Source organism: Camarhynchus parvulus, chromosome 11, assembly GCF_901933205.1.
Source record: "Camarhynchus parvulus chromosome 11, STF_HiC, whole genome shotgun sequence".
NCBI lineage: Eukaryota > Metazoa > Chordata > Aves > Passeriformes > Thraupidae > Camarhynchus > Camarhynchus parvulus.
The window spans coordinates 20,292,429-20,312,839 of NC_044581.1; the positions used below are offsets into that span (position 1 = coordinate 20,292,429).

The 20,411-nt window shown below is 45.9% G+C and overlaps 1 protein-coding gene across 1 annotated transcript; it reads left to right on the forward strand.

The window, feature by feature from the left end:
* Positions 1–16,983: 16,983 nt before the first annotated feature.
* On the forward strand, positions 16,984–19,576 carry CEBPA (CCAAT enhancer binding protein alpha). The gene has a single exon (XM_030956023.1). The coding sequence runs from the start codon at positions 17,159–17,161 to the stop codon at positions 18,134–18,136; it is 978 nt and encodes a 325-aa protein (XP_030811883.1). The 5' UTR covers positions 16,984–17,158; the 3' UTR covers positions 18,137–19,576.
* The last annotated feature ends 835 nt before the right edge of the window (positions 19,577–20,411 follow it).

The following is a 20,411-nucleotide window of genomic DNA, read 5'->3' on the forward strand; positions in this document are numbered from 1 at the left end:
TGTTTTGTATCACTTTTGTTCTGCCCAAACAAGCATGTACTTACTATATATATCCACACATGTGCTCACATCTCAAGCTGTGTGGGAGCAAGGTGTGTTTGCAGCTCCCTGAGTGGGAATTGTACACTTCAATACACAGGTGTGTGTGTGTTTGGAGTGGGCAGGTCTCAAAATCATCTGTTTATAAGGTAGGCAAGTTTGGAACAAGCTCAAGTGTGCAGGCAATGAAAACAATACTGTTGGAAAAGTGGGGGGTTTTTTATGTAGTGAAAAAGTTAAGGATCTGTGCTACTCTGGTTTAGCACATAGACCTGCTTGAAAATGTTTTATGTCTGCAAAAGACTTGTGAATAATTAGATTTGTAAATACAGTTGTAGAGCTCAGTAATGTAGATACAATTATTTATATTTACCATTTTTATGGCTGGCTGATGTTGTGGAGGGGTTTGGTTTTGTAAAGCCCCGTGGAAAATAAAGCATATTTGCAGAAAAATTCCAAGGGTTAGTGTGGACAAACAGTTTTACTCAGCTCATTTACCACAAAGATACTTTTCCTCGTCAGTCATCAAGTGTTTGCTTTAACTTCTTTAATGTTTTTCTGCTTCTTAATTGAAACTGTTAAATTTTCTGTGACAATGACTCATCCATCTATAGCTGGAGTGAAATTCCAGGTAAGCTTTAAACATTATCCTTTGCTCACAATAGTTAAGTGTGTGTGCTCTTAGTATGCTTTCGTAGGATTTTAGAGCTCTTTATGACCATTCATTCATTAATCCTCATCAAAGATAACTGAAGAAAATAAAATGCAGACACACTTTGCTCACAGAGCTGACTATTTTAAACATGAAAGCTCACACATAATTCCCTGCATGCAAGACACTCCAGTGCTTGGTTGGCATTATATGCTGTTAAAGGAAACCCTCACACACTGTACTTCAGTTTTTGCAGGATTTAAAACAGAATACCATGGAAGCAATCTAAAAAGAAAGCACAGAAATCTATGGGCAGCTGGGCTGTGGCACTGAAATAAGCACTTTACCTGCTTTTGTCCAGGCTGTGCCAGAGGAGCAGCAGCTCTGAGTGGGGTGGCACGAGCAGCCTGATCCCTGCTGGCACAGACCCTGCTCCCTCTGATTCTGGGTGTGTTTCTACAGTAACTGCTTACCCAGATGTGCAGATAATGCTGGAATAGTGTCTTACTTTCACATGTATTAGCCAGTCTTACAATTGTTTAATGACTTTAGTCCTGGAAAATAATTACAATAATTACACTGATACTCAGTGTCTTCAGGTAATCTACAGCAATTCCCATTTGGAGGCAGAAAGGCCATTGAGGAAATGGAAACACTGGGAACTGGAGGCAGAAGGTACAAAGGGGAGAGGAGCCTGTAGGGACAAATGTCCCTGTTTACTGCCCAGGCAGTGTGTTCCCTTAACACAAAAACATTAAGAAGTTCCCTGGTGCCTTTTACTCAGAGTGAAAACTGCTTTGTTGCCCTTGGAATAGTTTCTGTTGTGTCTGATTCCATTGTTCACCCATGTTTCCTCTGTCTTCATGAGCAATTATTTCTTTGTCTTAAAATAAAAACCCTACAAACTCCTGGACTGCAACCTACACATTAAAAAATGTTTCTTTCCGTAAGCATTTGCCTCTGTTTCCCTCATGGGTAAGCCTTTGCTGGATTTTTTTTCTACTTCAGACTTGCACATTTCAGTTAAAAGTTTACTTTTCACACATGATGCTGCTGTGTACTTTTTCACTCTGGTCTAACAGCCAGGCTTTTGAATTCTAGAGAAGAAATTACTAATTTGTCTCCAGTGATTTAGAAGAGAGAAAAATAAATATATTTTTATATGCAGTTTACAGATGGAAATAAATAGGCCCCTTAGGTAAAAACACATAATTCCAGGCTGTGAGGAGCACTCAGATGTATTTAAGGGCAAATGCACTGAATTATACCAAAATATAACCTTTTCTTGGTAACTGCTACTCCTTTTCTTGGTAATCTCAACCCAGCTTTATTCAAAAGTGGAAAGATTCAATATGATTACATTCCTTATGATCACCAAGCAGATGGCATTCATTCAGGAATATCCCAGAAATACAAAGTCTGTAATAGAGGTTTTCTGTAATCTTATTATTGCAAATCTCCCTTCTCTTACCAGCCCTGCATTTTGGTATTACAATAATTACTTTTTGTGTTCAGGACTGACCTGCACCAAGACCAAAATCCTGTTATTAGAAAACTGAATTTTGCACAGCTGAGGCTATTAAGGCTTCAGAAAGCAGAAGGATCGCTGAGTTTCTTTTCTTGGGACTCTGGCTATATTAAAAAGAAAAATAAACACCAAGAGAAAAAACAATATGAATAGCTCTGCCTATTGGTTTGAAAAAGCTTATACTTCCTAAGCACAGAGTTGGGTTTTTCACTATGATTTAATAATTTAAATGACAGCAACTTTTTTAATAGCTGATTTGTCAGATGTAGCCTTTTGACTAGGTGTGGAGAAAGTGACCACCACTATGGAATCTTCCCTATTTCAGTATCACTGCTAATTCTAGCACTGTCTCACTGCAGCCTTGGAAAGTCACAGTGCTTTTGTTCTAGCAAATAGTAAGTAAAGAAAGGAACCAATCTGTTCTAATAGCAAACATCCATTTTATTGTCACATTGCCTGGAGTTCATTTGCAGGAAAAATTGAGTGCCTTTGTTCTCTCTCTCTCTATGCAGCTAGTAAGTCTTGTAACAAAGTATTTCCAGTTTCTAGTTCTGCATCTTCCAGAACTACTCCCTTTTATTTGCAGTTTTCAAAATATCCGGGTTATCTAGATATCTACAATTACTTATACTGGTTTCTGAAAATCAATTAACTCAATTACATGTGCCAACTAAATGCAATGGTTCTCAAATGGACGAGGACAAAAACCCCATAATAGACAGCTGTTCCCCACAACTTCAGCAGGCTGCTGGGTGGTAGCAAAAGGAATCAGGCTAACACAGAAATCTTAGAGTCTGAAAAACCTAGTAGATCAATGAGATATATACATCATATAGTAGAAAACGAATGCATTGATGATTTGGATGCTGTTAGAACAAACCCAAGCTGTCACTTCTACAGGCTTTACTTGCCGAGCTTCTCCAGCTACTGATGTTCACGTTTCCCTCTACAGCTTTGAGGGGACTGAGAGGTTTGGTGCTTCGAGCTTAATGAACTGCTTTCATCTAGGTAGGGTCTGCCACAGTGGTGCCCTGAGATTTGATTTCCTAATTGCTGTATTTGTATTTCATGCTATTATCAGGAACTGTTAGCAAGCACCTTCATAATCAGCCAACTGCACAGATAAAGGTGTGCCCACTTCGGCAAGTTTCACTTTTTTGTGTGGTATTCTCTGGGTTCTTCAGCAGTCACATATCAGTGTTTTCTCTTTCACAGCTACAAAATACTGTTGATTGTAATTTTTATTTAAATGGAACCCTTACTCAGTCTGTGCTGTCATGCTGTCAGGGATCTGTTCTTCAATCCAAGGCAGCTCAGGTTCTCCAATACCAATATTCCATTTCACCAGATGGTACTTGGACCTGAGCAGTGTGCCATTTCAGCCATGGCTTCTTGGGGGATTGAAGGTAGAGAAATGTCTTGTTGCCTTTGTGACAATTCTTTGCACATAAAAATACTCTCACAAAAATGTGTGCTATTTTAAAATTTAGCATATATCATCCCATCTCTTCACTGTATTCCAGAGGACTGCTTAGGAGATGGCCAACATATTTTAGGTATATAAAGATGACCAGATATAATGTTCAGTAGCCACAAGTCCCTTTGGAGTGAACGAAGCAGCTGAGGTTACTATTTGTGACCTTCTATGGAAATATCAGAATATGGAATTAGAAGTTTTCAGCATTTGAGTTTAATAATATCAAATATGTCCCTGAAGAATGCCTGGTCTGTGAGGAGGCTTCTAGGTGTGTCAACCCAAAGAAGATCATCTAAAAAAAGAATGAACACTACACTCCTTTACATTTTTTAAGGATTTTACAAATGTGTTTGAGTGTTCTCTGGCTTTGCTCTGATGTCTAGTGATCCAATAAAAATTAGTGTAGCCTTTGTTGTGAATTTCACTGGGGCTTGGCTTGAGTTTTACCCGAGCTTCTCTAGTGATTGTACTAAACAATGCAAACTGCAAATCTTCTGATATCTACAGAACATGGCAGGGATCTGTAGACTGCCACTGATCGTTTTGGGGGTTTGCTGCTATGTGTGTGTAAAATGTTAGGTAAGATGAGGGCTGCATAGCTAAAGATGAGCAAAACCAGAATAGATAAATTGATTGAAAGGAAAATGCTATTTATTGTGTGAGTATATGTGCATATATAAAATCTGGTTCAAAAGAGACTTGTTAGAACTGAACAAGTCTGAGCGAGAATTAATGGCCCACACCTGGGAATAAGAGGTGAATTCTCAAGTATCCAGGTTTAGTAATTGCCACACCTGTCCTATATTCCCAAAAGCATAAATGAGGCCTGCAAGGATTTAGATAGCTTAGCTTCTGAATGCACAGTGCTATGGCTCTTTTCCAAGGCATCATCAGTCACCGCGTGAAAATCCCCACCCATAATTACCAGGGCATTATTTATCACAGGGCATACTCTAGTGAAAAACTTTACCTAATTCCTATGATATCAAGAAGAGTGAATAGTTTAAGTTATTAATTTTATGCAAACTTCAAAATGGTTCAGAACAGAAGCCTAAAATAAATACTCTTGCAGAAAGGCAATGAAATTGGAGAGATGTAGCTTTGTTTATGGTCTCATGGTTTTGGAAAGATGAGGACACAAACTGCATTCTTATAAATGGCTTTATTATTCTCTGCAACCAAGATGACCTCTGAAACACCATGAAAAGCTTAAGGAATGGCCATTTGAAACACAAAACTGAGAGTCTGGCACCTGGCAGAGGACAGTCCACCTGATTGTTTACTCCACCTCAATTCTGTTCATGAACATGAATAGAAAATGAATTATTTATAATTATACAAAATATGTGGGAGGACAGTTTGAGAAAATGTATTGGCAATTGCAACATGTCTGTCATTGACCTCCTGCTGCTAAAATTAAGGAGAATTTTGGATGAGATAATCAGTGACTGATACTTTGGTCAGGCAAGCAGACTCTTATCTTTTGTCCCCAACAGAAAAAGAAGTACTGACCTCAGCAGGGCCATCTTAATCCAGAACATTGGTTCTTTACATTTAGTGAGTTAACTGTTTCTAGTTCTGATGCCTTAGGATTTAGCTTTTATATTTTTCAGATCCTGTACTGCTTTAGTGTATAACTCTAAAACTCCATAACCTGTCAGCTACTGTTCTCCCATTTTATTCAGACAAAGCAATTCCTCTCCAGGCCTGAAACTCAAGGACACCTTACTGTCTCAGGCCCCAGGAGATGCAAACAACAGTGAATTGAGGGGAGAAAATTTGGAGTAAATTACCTCATTATCTGAAACTGTAATTGGAGGATTAACCCCTGATATGTAAAAGGACCAAATTTATAACTGTATGAAAAACTTGTGACCATTGTCCATCTGGGGTGTAGCCCCTCGGAGGCTTTGAGTGCCCAAGGTGTACGTATGGAAGGCCTTCAATGAATACCCACTTTTATTCTCTGAATTTTGTCTAGCCTCTGTTTTAGGTAGTCACTCCAAGGCATCAGTTCTCTTGCCTCCTGAAACAGAAGTAATTTCCAGAGAAACAGTGGGGCACAGCTTTCTGCTTTGGCTCTGCCAACCTTCAAACTTAATGCAGGCTCCCAGAAGAGCAAGGCAATTGCACTTACAATGCAGGCATCTGAATGTCTCTGTCACTGTGAACTTACAAGACACAACCTGGGTTTGTATTGAATATAAACATTGCAGACAAATTTGTAGAAAAAGAACCACTTTGTAGCATGTTCCAGGAACAACAATGTCTGGTTTTCTCTCCTCTCAGCAGTAGCTAGATCAGACTTCCCTCTGATAGGAGAAGTTTGTGCTGCCTCCATTGCTTCATATCCTCTGCATTCATGTTTGTGCACCTCAATGGCTGTAAAATTCGACTGGGCAAATCTCTGCACAGAGGAGTCTCCTCATTCTGAGTTGTTTAGCCATCATGTGGGGGTTTTAGGCATCAGGTGTGATTTATTTCAGAAGTTCTCCCACAATTAAGACACCTTTTGAAGTTATCAGGAATCCTTCCCAAGAAGAGAATTCAGGCTCAACAATATTACAACAATGTTGATGGCAGTGACTTACAGTGGAACAACCCGTTTGCAAAAATATGGGGCAAAAGAGAGGAACATGCAAAGGAAAAGGTGATGACAGCACAGAACACTTCAAAACACTGAACCTGCTCTCACAGACTGCCATGTGCACTGGCAACCAAGCACCTGCACCAGCTGGCACAGACTGAGCTACTCTACAACAGCACTGCTGTCCCTCAAGCCTTTTACTGCAGACTCAACATTTGCTGAGCATGCACATTCTAAAGAGGACTCCACCAAGGTGCACAGAAATTGCAGAAAGTGCATAAGGAATATGGTAAAAGTCACAGTCATTTGGGCAGGTTTTTGAGGCTCTCCTCCAGGGAGTATAAGCTTTGCTTTCAAGTCACCTGCAGTACAGTTGTAAATGGGGTTTGGCAGTCAGAGAAAAGGACTTTGCTTACCAGGAAAAGAGATTCTTCCAGATATGTTTGTTTATGTGTACTTTTGTATCATGTCCTCTTCTTGTGTAAAGCCCTTTGACATTAGGGCACTCAGGAAGTGGGACAAAGGGTCTAATGCACATGATGGTCTTCTTCCTTCCTGAACAAATTGAAGACAGGATGAGTGCACTCAGGTGTATGTGTACTCCTGGCAGGAACACTCACATTGGCAGCCACTTCAGGAGAACTCCAGCTTTGAGAAACTTCTGCACTGCTCCCAAGGTGACGTGGGATGTTGTGCTTTACTGGTGCCATAAGTGAAAAAACTCAGTTTTTCAAAACAAATGCCAATGCCTTAAACACAAAAAGTTTATAACAAAATACTTGTGTGAACACTGATTTAATGTAGGGGCATTTGTTCAACACCAGTGTATGGCATCAGTGCACTGCAGCAGTCTGAAACAGCCCATGTGTCTTTGGCTTCCCTCACATGAAGGCTGAAGCTCTCATTCCAGCTCACCTCAGGCTCTAGCAGCACTGGTAGCTGAGCTATGGAAACTGAAGAACTGCATGCTTTAACTTTCTTTCTGACTGTTTTTTAATAGATTTCTGGAAAAGTTTTCAGTCCACTTAAAATTTGGTAAGTCACACATTCAGATACTCCCCCACCAGATGGATGTGATCAAAATATGTAGATCCAAGGACACAGAGGTATTTCAGTGCTGCAAGGGAGCTTTGGCTGTGTCTCTCTGAGCCCACTGAAATAAGCAGTAAGAGGCACTGGGGCAAAGCACCTTCCTGAAGGCTGAGTTTGCAGTTGATATGTCACAAGATCTGAGTTCTGCCTGCACGTTTTCCACAGTTTGAACATATAGCTTTTCTTCTTAATAGGAACACATACATTTATGTGGGTTGTCTTCCATTGGCACCACTTTTTGCATATCCCGTGGAAACAGCAGGTGAACCTGCACAGATATGTACAAGGGAAAACTGCAGTCAGGAGTCCCACAGTGTCTTCATCTTCCATAAAAGAGAAGGAAATGGGAGCCTCAGACTTTATCAGTGACATCCTGAACTGGGTAAGTGGTGCTTATTTCAGTTTATTAATAAAGGAGAAAAGTAATTCCCATGTGGTCTGGACCCTACCATAGATGCAAATGATCTGTTGATGACTTAAATTAAATGTAAATGGTCCACAAGCCCTGCACTTAGTCACATAAATGCTTCCATCTACTGAGCCTTTCTAATGCATCCCAGAACATTCATGCTGGTGGGGAATAGCCCCTTTCTAAATGGAAAATACTGACCCACTATCAGCTGTACTATCTTACCCAACATCAATGCCAGCTCTGTTGGCTGTGGTGACTGTCAGCAGTTGTTTCTCTGACAGGGAGCAACAGGTTTTTGTGCCAAAATACACTTTCCTGTCCTTGTCTTTTACAGCTGAGTGTCAGATTGCAGACAACCAGCATGGATTCAGCCTTCCCATGCTACAGGTTCTGTGCCACACAGGTTTTTAAGTCATCATTTTCCTTTTAAAGTCATATATTTTAGTAAAATAAAAGCAAGAACTGTAGCACCCAACACTAAAACATGTTGCATGAATTCTTTTTAGAATCATGCAACTCATGTAATTAAAAATCTGGAATTTTTGCCTGCTTCAAAGAAGACAGGAGTTATTTTTCTGAAATTAAATTTTAGTTTGCCAAAGTGAATTTCACTTTATATTTACCACACTCCTGTCATAAACGTGAGCAGCTTGTACAGTTCATATTCCCCATTAATATAATTATGTAACATTAATATAATCTTGGTGTTTGTCAAGGAATGTAGGATTTATGCTCATATTAACATATTACATGTAATTTGATTAAAATTAGCATCTAGCATAATTGTTTCAGCTTGAAAGAATTATTCAAAGTGAATAATTTAGAGTCCAAAACCTTATTCCCATTTCCTATCTTTAATTACAGCAGAAGAAAAAAAAATAGACTTTTTTGCTGTATGGGAGCTCATTTCATAGTTTGTTCATTTTTTCTTGAAAACACATGTATTTTGCAAGGACTTTTTGTTTGGAATTAGAAACCTCTTAGCCCTGGGCTCTTGCTGAATGATTAGCCTTGATTATACTTAGCTCTTCTACTAACTATGGCCGGGTAAGTCACATGCCATTGTTGCTCCCTCCTATCTGAAGGGCAGTGTCTTTTCAGCATTGTTTGTGAGCTTTTAGATACCCAAACCTTGCAAAAAACCTCATACTGTCACTGGCTTTTACTTTCTGAAATATTACTGCAAACAAAATACTGTTATGACTCCATAAAATGAGTAAAAAATATAATGGCTTCCATGAAAATAAATCTTCTGACTGTATTTGTATGAATTCTGATAATATTTATTTCAAGTATTCTGTAGCTCAGATGTCAGCTGCCTTTAAACACTAAGCAGAAGGAATGGTTTGTTCCAGGCACCATAAATCCTGTTTTCCTCCAAATTTTGAAGCTTTGGATTCTAGATTTTTATCTGTCTGTGATCTTTTCAGGAAAACCCTACTGATCATTAGACTCACTTGCTTTGTGATTAAGTCTTACTTCACTTAAGATTTGTTTTACCTAAAGCATAAGATTCCAGTTTGAACAAAAAAATGTAAATCTGAAGTCTTGAGGAGCTCATGTGGTGATGAGTAAAGATTCCTTATTTCAATTAACAGGGCTGGCATGCTGAGTGTCACTGTGGACAGCTTCTGCTCCTGTGAGGAAGAAGTGAAGTGTGAAGTTTCTGGGAAGTCAGAATGGGTGTTATCCCAGCAGTGCCAGGTTCTCTGGGTGTGTTCAAGTGGAAATGCCTGCAGGATTATACCTCATGTCACCTGCCAGTGGAGAGCTACAGGAGAGCTGCTGTTGCAGGTCAGTGTGCCACTGGGGGAACTCAGCACTGCCAGCTCCAAAGGATGAGCTCCTCCTCTGTGCAGAGCTCTAGGACAGTCAAGGAAATTCTGATGCCACAAGTGCCACTATGATTAGCTTGAAACTGATAAGAAAACTGTGATCCTTTTCAAGCCAAGATTGCCTCTGACTTGGTTCCTTCCTCTGTGCACCTGTTGTTCCCCCATGCTGGTGGTTGGTTTGATCACAGCTTGGATTCACTGGTGATGTCACTGAGTGACTCTCAGAACTTTGCTGAGCCTCCTTCCTTCCTCAGCTCCCATTCCTCTTGCTGCCTTTGACATTTTTATTTAGTAGGTCAGCTCTTGCTTGGATTACTCATGCCAGTAATCCCTGGGCTAATAATGGGATAATTAAAGAAAACTGAATTTATCTCAACAGGGGGGTCAGATTTTAAGATCCAAGATGGCATCTGCTCTGAGCAGTAAAATTGCTTCCTCTCAGTTTAGAGTCAATACTTACAGAGCCTCACATTTAATATGAGGCAAGTATGTTCCCAAAGCTTTCTGCCACTGAAGTTGAATGCTTTATGGCATTAATAAAAGAAGGTTTGCACCAAAAGTATATTATCTTCATATTTTGTAATCTTAGTCCTTAATTCCATAGGTACTTTGAGCATCAAATATTTGCAGGCTGGTAATCAAAAACTGTGAGGTCATGGGGGATCCCAGTGTCCAACCAGTGAATCTCACAACAGCTTCCCTGCAAGAGGAGTGGGAAAAGCCCACCAGATCCTTGAGTTCTCTGAGGGCTCTCATGCTGGAATCTGACATAGATTTAGCAATGACTTCATCTGTGAGACAACAGCATGAGGCTTCCAGATCCATTTTGTACTACAGAAGGTAAACTTTTACCACAGTTTTACTCTTTAGCCTAATCCTGATCCTCGTAACAATCTCTCCTAAAGGGGAGTAAGTTGGATGAGAACATAGAATTTTGTCCATGTCAAGGACTAAGTTTTATGACAGGATGTGTCATGTACTAAAATACATCATTAAGAAATACCATGGCTATTTTTATAAGCTGATCTTTCTCTTCATTTACAGTCCCACTGCTCTCATTTTTCATATCTTCTTCTGATTGTACATTCTTTGTGTATCAAAGCATCTCTTTCTATACTTCTGGAAAATGCTTAACATTTTTTGGTATTTTTGTCATATATATATATTCTTTTGGTTTTTTTTCAGAAACTCAAAAAATGTCTACAGTGCAAACTACCTGGAAAGAGTGATGAAGCCTGAGACATGCTGTCTCATCTTCTTTTGAGAAGAGCAAAATGTAACATCTAAGTCAGTGGCAAGATTCCTCATTACTTCAGCAGTCTTCTCAAGTACTAGCTCAGCTTTGTTGATGTACCTTCTTGAAACCAGATGGTTTTGGATTGACTATGGACTGCCAAAGTTATGCTCAAAAACAACCTTTTACATTAAAAGGTATAAATAATGTTGCAGGATGACAACATGAATATTTTCAAAGGATTAATGCACAGTCATATATAAGAGACAAACAAGGGTATTCCCTTTGTAATTCAGTGTTACCTCCCAGTGTTCATGTAGGTGTGCTTTGAAACCAGTGCAGTTGTTGAGCCTTAGATGCCACTTCAGGTAATATTGCAAATTGCTGTTTTATGGAGAAGCTCATTATCATAATGTACATTGGGTATCAGAGTGAATTACTCACACAAGTGAGGAGATGCTACTGCTCTAACTGGCAGGATTTTGGTAAATACTGATGCTAACCCAGGTGTGCAGTTCTGCTGACAAGACTATTAAATCACTGTTATTTCAGCATCTAGTTTCAGGTGCAGTTCAGGACACTGAGATTTGTGAATCTGAGTTCCATGCACAGCCCATGTAGGCACTTTGAGAGCATCTTAATTGAATGCTAGAAGTTGGTGTCACCCGAGTGGGGGAGAAAAAAGTATATTTTTTCTGGGTTTACAAGGATTTTAAATCTCTGGGTTTGGATTACCTCTTGTATGACTCCATGAAAAGCAGCTAGCCAAAGTCTAAGAGCCATAATGTGCAGAGAATATTTTGAGAAGACCTCCCTAAAAGCACAGCTGGGAATTGAGTTTGGGGTAGGATATCCTTTTACTGTTCTGCTGCATAATTTGTATGCCAGGTAAGGGTCTGCACAGGTTCCTACTGAGATCAATGAGAGCCTTCAATCCAGCAGACTACGGCTAGGGTCTAGAAGAAAATAAGCTGTACTTTCCATATTTCTTGGCAGTTCACCTCAGAGATAAATTTATTTCAGATAAAAATTGATCTATTTCCATTTAAAAACCCAACAAACAAGAAGGCACTGTATGAAGGATTTCCTTTGTAGGAGTGCAGTAGTCAAACTTTTGCATGCTCATTGGTGGTGATATTAGGAGGCTGATATTAGGGCATAGGAGAGATTAAATGCTCAGCTTTGTTATGTATTTCTTGTATGGCCTTGGCAAGTCATTCATCTCACAGCTCTCTAGCTGTGAAATAGAGAGTTATAAACTGCTCCATCATCCAGGGAGATGTAGCATGAGCAAATTAAAGATGCTGAGCCATTCATGGTGAGAGAAACCACTGAAGTTTGTAAGGTAAAGACAAACAATTGGAGATTCAGGTGTGAAAGAAAGGAGGTTATCATTTAATCAGAGGTGAAATAAGAGAGAGAGAGAATAGGGGATTGTGGGTAGGCCAGATACAGAGCAAAGGATGACTGATGCATACCATTAGAACTACTGTTAAACATCATAACATCATTTGTGGAAGTCTTAAGGCAAAGGTGATGGCCCAGTACAGCAGAAGGAAACAGTACACTGAGAGGTGAGGAGCAACAGTGTCACTTGTTGGGTTGTATTTCAACTGTACAGGACTTAATCCTGTATCTGAAAAACATCTGCAGTGTTTTGGGCACCGTGGATGTGGTCAGTGAAATACGGTCCTAATTATGAGAGAGGAATTGTGTATGCAATGGCTCATTAAGCATGCAAAGATTGTGAATGGATAAAAAACCTTCACAGACTGATTGGTGCAAGATTACAGGTGACAAGCTGGAAACAGATTGGGCTGTGAGGGTCATTTGAATGGAAGTGAGCAGTTACCAGGTAAATGGAAGTGAAAAATGCCCTCAGTCACCTAGCCTGGAAATTGCAAAGGGCTGAGCTCTCAGTAGAAGAGCCAGAAGTCAGTGGAGCACAAGCATAGCAAGAATTGAGGCATGGTCATAGCAAACACCTGAAAACACCCTGAAGACAAGGGGAATGGTACGAAAAAGGAAAATAGCATGGATTTGAGTTGGTTCACCTTGGAGTTGTGCTTCTCCAAAGGAGTAAAGCTGCAATGATAAGTCATTAAATCATCTGTTGTTGGAGCAAAATGCACATTAAAAATGATAAGCAGTCCCCAGCTGCCTTTCCCAGCTGAAGGGAAGGTTCTGGTTGACTTGTCAGACACTGCTGCATACTGATCTACAGGCCTCCAAGGCTTTGGCATATCAAGTCTTTTCCTTTGAAAATTGTCATGTGTGGCAGCTTTTATGTGCAGTATCATGTGTCTCCTCCCTGGGGCAGAAAACACAACAGGAGAGGGGAGAAGTTTGTGTTTCAGTGTACCACAACAAGTAAGATGGTAGATTGCCAGCTCTGTATTTGCATGGGAAACCACTGCTGCTCCATCCCTGCCTACTCCCCAGGTGCTCTCAGGAAGCAGTGAGGACAATATCCTCTTGTCACTCCCAGCACAGCTGTGCCATCCCTTCTGCTCCACAGTGCCCACCCTGGTCTTCTTTCCCCCACCAGTTCTCAGGTGGGAGAGAGGAGAGGCTGGTCTGTTGCTGCCACTCACCCCAAGAAGTGTTGCGTGCAAACTCCTGCCTGGAGCTTTGTCAGTAGCAATGAAATATTCTGGTTTAACAAGGTAGTAAAATAAATGTGCAGCTGCACTGGAGTTCCTAACAGGGCTGCCACATGCTATGCTGTGTACAGACTGCCAGGCTGTTGGATCAGCAGGCAGAGCACCATCCTGCCCACAGCCTGCAGAGCCAGCCTGCATCCTGCAGCCAGAAACTCATTCTGGAGCCCACGGGAGTGAAAGCCTGAGAACAACACAGGAGCAGAGTTCAGGTGAAATAAAGAGACTTCAGTGTTCCAGTGCAATTAAAAACTAATTAATAGTCACAAATGCACTTAGTCATGTTCCTTCACAGTTACGTTTTTCTGATCAGCTTCCTTCCCTCAGCAGAAGGGCGTGCAGCTGGCTCAGTACAGACTCTCGCTGCTGTTTGGAATTGTGGAGCACTTTGCTCGCCCTCCCTGAGCTTCTGGACAGCAAAATCTGCTTTGGGATGGAAGAATAGCACCCTCAAGAGTTGACAGTGCTGCTTCAGGGAGCCATAGTATGCAACATGCATCCTTCCTCTCTGTTAAATCAGCTCCCTGTTCATGTAACTTAAGCAACAAGTTTTCTCTTTAATATTTGAAATATTTGGTATCAATCACTGTTGATATGAATGGGGAAATAAGCATTTGTGCTTTTTTGGGGATGAGCTGGTTCTAAATATTTTGTCTTCAAACAGGGAGGGAAAATAAAAAGACAAAGATATGTCTTTTTGATGAGTCTGGGAACTTCATTTTATACTATATTAAAATAATTTAAACAGGAATTTAGGTTTCTGTGTAAAAATAGAAGACTTTAAAGTTCTTAACTTAGATAAAAGGGGTCTATGTAAAAAAAAAACAAACCCAAAACTGAGCAAACCAGTCCTTAAATTGTGGGGACTTGTTCGTTAATTACAGTAATTAGGAATGGAATCTGATCCTAAATGTTCTGATTTACTTTAATTTTTTTAACATGTAGTTAGGCCTTAATTTCAGAATGATTATAAAATATGAGAGTGTTTTAAAGACTGGAGAGGCATAGGTATTGTTATTAAATTACAAACTTGGTGATACAATTCTGCTTATACTTTCTTAGTTATCCTTCTGCTGTTTTGTGCAGCAGTGACTTTTTATTTTTAATGATCATGGCCCTATTCCTGTTTCTCCTGACTTCAGAGTCAGACAAGGCCTCTTGAAAACTCTGAGCATAAACTGCTTTTATTCCAGATGATATTTCTCCCAGCAGGCAAAAAGTCCAGCTCTGTGTTTGTCCCATTTCTGGAAATGGGTTCACTTGAGTAGAACAAGCTGAATTCTGAATCTGGACAGTTGGGTGCAATCAGGGACATTTTACTCTCCACTCTGAAACACCTAAAACTCACTCCTGTCCCAGACCTAAGGCTTTTCCTCTGAACCAGGACTTTGTTCAGAGTTCTTATGAGTGTTTTCAGTGCTTAGACAGTGCTGCAGCTCCCTGTGGAAGCAGCCCTGTGAGGCACTGCTACTGCATAGAAACCAAGACAAATAACTTTAGAAAATACTGACTGCATATAAAACAATTTAGGATTTTTTTTCTACTGATAGTGAAAAGTATACTCTGTAATCTGTAAATTAATGTTTCCCTGCTGTAATTACAGAATCCATTCTCCTGAGAGGACACTGGAATATGCCAGCTGACTCTGCTGGCCTTGCATTTGCTCATGAAACAAAAGTTCACACCTGTATTGCGTGAAACAAAAACACGAGTGTTTGGTGCATTGTCATTTTTGTTTCCTGTTGAATCCTTTGAACTTTTAATTGCAAGAAATCTGTCAAACCCTTTCTGAGTAAATTTACAATCACAAGTTTCCGTTTTACTAAAACACTCAGAACCAAGAATTGCATCTTTTTTTCTCCAGCCATCACTATGTTTGATTAATTTTCCCTGCAGATCTTTCTGTAGCAATTTTAAGCCTGCACCTGCTCCAGTGGGCTTGGCTTGTCCTTCCAAAGGGACCTTCAGGACCAGCAGAGCTAAATGCCCGTGGGACTGCCCAAGGTGCAGCTGGCCGCTGTGCAAGCAGCCACAGACACATCAATTCTGCGTGCTGCGAGTGATGGCAGCAAGAGGAATTCTGTGCATCCTCACCCCGCCCGAACCGAAGCTTGAGACGGAGCTCCTGGGGAGGCTGTGGGCTGTACACAGGAGCCACAGGGAAGCGGTGTCTGGGACACACAGCTCCTCTGTAGTCCCGCACTTGCGGGAGCATTGATCGACTTCAAAATCCGCAGAAAAGAGGCTGGGAAGGCAGCCAGGCTGCTCCCGGGGCCGGGCACACGGCCGCAGTGCACAGGGACACCTGGCCGCTGCAGAGTTGGACAGCTGGCCAGTGCAGAGTTGGACACCTGGCCGCTGCAGAGTTGGACAGTTGGCCACTGCAGAGCTGGACACCTGGCCGCTGCAGAGCTGGACACCTGGCCGCTGCAGTGCACAGGGACACCTGGCCGCTGCAGAGTTGGACAGTTGGCCACTGCAGAGCTGGACACCTGGCCACTGCAGAGCTGCGCTGGAGGGCCGGGCCCCGCTGCGCCCGCGGTTATCCCGGGTCAGGGCCGGGAGGCGGCCCGTGCCCAGCACTGGTGGAGATGGCTGAGTGTGCGTTTGGGGAAATCCGTCATTAAATTTACCTGCTCGATCGGTGCGGGGAATGAAGCGGCCCGCAGGTGACCCGACCCGGGCTGTTCCGTGCAGGCGGGGCAGCTCCTCCGGGCTCGGGACCGGCGGTAACCGCGGGCAGGGCGGCCCGGCCGATCGCCCCCGAGCAGCGGAGCCGGGCAGCCTCCGCGGCCACCGAGCTCCCCGCCCCTGTCCGCCTTCCCGTACACGTCCTGGCGGCGCTTCGCGGGTCCCGCTGTGACCGGGCGAGCCCCGCGGGTCCCGCCGGTGCAGCCGGGCCTCAGCCGGCAGGTAACCACCGCGGGTGAGGCAGCGCCTTGGCTCCCAAACCCGACGGGGCGAATGTTCCCGACCGGCCAAATATTTGCAAGTATGCGCGGATGGTGAACTTTGAGACTGCCTGGGGAGCGCTGGGCCGAAGCTCTGGGCGCAGAGGCGGGAGCAGGCGGTGGAAATGTACCGGCCGCGTTTGGCCGCTCTGCCCCGCCAGCCGCCCCGGCAGCGCGGGCGCAAAGTCCCCGCGCCGTTCCCCCGGGCCTCTTATCAGCGCGGGGTTCCCTTGGCGGGAGCCATCCAGCGCTCAGCGCCCGCCGAGCTCGGGGCGGCAGCGGGAGGGGGGGAAGGGGGGGCCGAGGAGCGCGGGGCGCTCTCCCCGCGGCGCGGCGGCTCCCGGGGGCGGGCGGGAGGTCGGCTGCGCCCGGCCGGGGCGCTGGGAGCCGGCTGCGCGGCGGTCAAAGGTTCCCAGCGGGAGGTTGGACACTAGAGGGCGATCCGCGGCCCTGCTGCGGGCTCTATATATACGGCACGCAGCACCGCGGCAGCCCACTAGCAACAGGGCAGGCAGCGAGCGGAGCGGGGCTGGGCCGGGGGACGGGCTCCGCGAGCACCGAGCCGTGCCGTGCAGTGCCGTGCCGTGCCGTGCCGCGAGATCGCTGGAGTCGCCGCCGCTGCCGCCGCCGTCCCGTTCGAAACCTGGATTGCAGGAGCCCTTCATCATGCCCGGCAGACTGTAGTTGCTTCATGGAGCAAGCCAATTTCTACGAGGTCGATTCCCGGCCCCCGATGAGCAGCGGCCAGCACCACCAGCTCCAGACTCCCCTGCCCGGCAGCACCTACAGCTACAGAGAGGCTCCCTCGGCGGCGGCACCTGCTGCGGGCGGCGCGGAGCTCGGCGATATCTGCGAGAACGAGAACTCCATCGACATCAGCGCCTACATCGACCCCGCCGCCTTCAACGACGAGTTCCTGGCCGACCTCTTCCAGCACAGCAAGCAGCAGGAGAAAGCCAAGGCCATCCTGGCCGGGGATTTCGACTTCCACACCATGCATGGGGCCGGCGCCGCCGCCTCGGCGCCGGGGCACCAGCCGCAGCACCACCAGCAGCCGCTCTTCGGCTGCGTGCCCGGCTACATGGACGGCAAGCTCGACCCCCTCTACGAGCGCATCGCCGCGCCGGGCTTGCGGCCGCTGGTGATCAAGCAGGAGCCCCGCGAGGAGGAGGAGGTGAAGTCGGCGGCCCTGTCGGCCCTCTATCCCCATCACGCCCCGCAGCAGCACCCGTCCCACCTCCAGTACCAGATCGCCCACTGCGCCCAGACCACCATGCACCTCCAGCCCGGGCAGCCCACGCCGCCCCCCACGCCCGTGCCCAGCCCGCACCATCCGCACCACCCGCACCCTCCCGGCGGCCTGTCCGCCGCAGGCACCCTCAAGATGATGCCCTCGGACCACCGGAGCAAATCGAAAAAGACAGTGGACAAGAACAGTAACGAGTACCGGGTGCGCCGGGAGCGCAACAACATCGCGGTGCGCAAGAGCCGGGACAAGGCCAAGCAGCGCAACGTGGAGACGCAGCAGAAGGTGCTGGAGCTCACCACCGACAACGAGCGGCTGCGCAAGCGGGTGGAGCAGCTCACCCGGGAGCTGGAGACTCTGCGGGGCATCTTCAGGCAGCTGCCCGAGAGCTCGCTGGTGAAGGCCATGGGCAGCTGCGCCTAGCGCCGCGCCGGGACCGGCCGGGCTGCCCTGCCCTGCCCTTCCCGCGCACAGATACTATAGGGACCGGCGTGCGGCAAGCGCCGTGTGCCGGCGGGAGGGGAACGGGGGGTTGTTTTGGTTTTGTTTTGTTTTGTTTCGTTTGTTTTTTATCAATTCACGACCTATACAAGAAGCCAGGCAGCTCTAGTATTAAAAGGTTTGTGCCTTAGAGATGACACACGATGGTGGGTTTTCTAAGGAGAAAGGCAAGGGGAAGAAAGAATTAAAAGACCACGTGTCTACACAGGGTAAATAACAGTAATAATAATAATAATAATAATAACAACAAAAACAGTCATAAAGCACACATAGCAACCCAGATGTGCCTTAAAAGCTGGCTGCAGGAGCCCTGGGGCTTACTGTGCCCTCCAGCCTTGCAGGGTGCGAGGAGAAGGAACGAGGGACGTGCAGGCTTGGGGGCTGCGGTGTCTGGGGTGTCCTGCCAGACCCCTTCCAGCTGGCCTGCAGTGCAGCAGGCAGGAGCAGCTTTGGGGAAGCCAGCGATGAGAAGAGGATTTGAGGCTGAGAGATGTGCAGCACTGGACGCCGTGAGGAGCACTGAGGTGTGGGGCAGCCCCCAGACTGCTGCCAGGACTGTCGCAGCCTGGCCGGGCTGCCTCTGCCGAGCCCTGTCCCCTGCCTTGGCTGGAGGGGGACAAGGGGCCAGCGCCGCTGCAGGACCGATGGACAGCCCGGGACTGATGGAGCAGCAGCTTGCAAGAGTATGGTGAGCTCTCTCCATCGACAGAAAGAGCAGCAGTGTCTTGTACTGTATGTCATGACGTGACGAAGCACAAATGAATAAATACCTATTGATGCGGGTATTTACTATGAACTTTCAGTGTATTTTGCTTTAATCCAGGACATTTTGCTCTTCTCCAAGTCTCTGTCCACCCAAACTGTGCCTCATGTAATGTGAAAGCCATTCCATGTACACTAGCTATACTTTATTGCCTTACTTAGATCTTTTTCATCACACAACTTTCTTATCTGGTGACAGAGACTATGCCCTTGTGCTGCAACGTTATTTTATTATTTGTATGGGTGGGTGAGTGTGAGTGTGTGTTGCCTTCTTCACATTGTCCTATACTGGTTGCTGCCTCCCGACCCCAAGGCAGGAGTGCCTGGAATGGGGCAGGGGTTGTGGGGCTGCTCGATGCCTGTGGTGGGGCAAGGAGGCTTGTCCCTGGTGCTGCTGCACCTTTGGACTCTGGAGCTTCTGCCAGAGTGAGGGAAAAATAAACAAACAAACAGGCCCCCTGGGCATTCTGGTAGCCATGCAGAACATTTCTTCCTTGTGTCGTAGCTGCATAACAATTTGTCCAACTGAAGTAAGTCTTGACAAGAGAGGAGAACAAGGTGGATGGAGCTGTTTGAAAGCATGACAGTGAGAGCACAGTGCTGGCAGCGTGTGTGTGTGTGTGTGTGTGTGTGCAGTGTGTGTATGGTATGTATACGTGTATGTATATGCACACACATTGGTGGGGTTTTTTTTTTTAATTGGGGGGGGGAGGGAACTGCATATAAAATTTGTCAGAAGTCCTGGTTACCTTCATAAATAAACAGCATATATTCTACCATAACCATCCGCCTCTCTGCTTGTTTCCAGTCCTCTTCCTGTAGCAGGAGTGCCAAAGCTCTCCTCTTCCTCCAGACCAGCATCCAGCTCTCCACCGACTTCTACATCCCCTGCCAGGGCTGGTGACTGAAACGCGTTAATGGAGTGCAACTCCTCGGTTTTCACCCCAGAGAAATAAATACACGGTTGCCTTTAAGAGAACGGCAATTTCCTAAACGCTTGCGGTGGCAGATGTGAGCCCGTGAGTCACGCCTCACTTCACCCTTCACCCCGCCGCGGCCGGGCCGGGGGCCTGCGGCCGGGCTGCGGGGACGGGCGGCCCCAGGGACCGGGGAGGCGCCGGCTGCCGAGGACGCGCAGCCCGCCCGCTCCCCGGGCCCGGCCGGCCGGGCAGCCCGCGCTCCGCCGGGACGCCGCGGGTCTCAGCGGGGCGCGGGGGGGCAGAGCCGGGGCGCGGCGGGGCCCGGCGCAAAGAGGGGCGGGCAGGGCCAGGCCCCGCTCGCGCAGCAGCGCTGCCCTGCCCGTCCCTTCCCGGCCAGGCGCAGCCTCCCGTCCCCCGGCGCTCTTCGCTCCCGCGGGTCGGGCCTGGAGGCGCCGCCCCGGCCCCTCGGTGCCGGCGGGACGCGGGGCAAGGCAGGGGGCAGGCGGGGTCCGGCC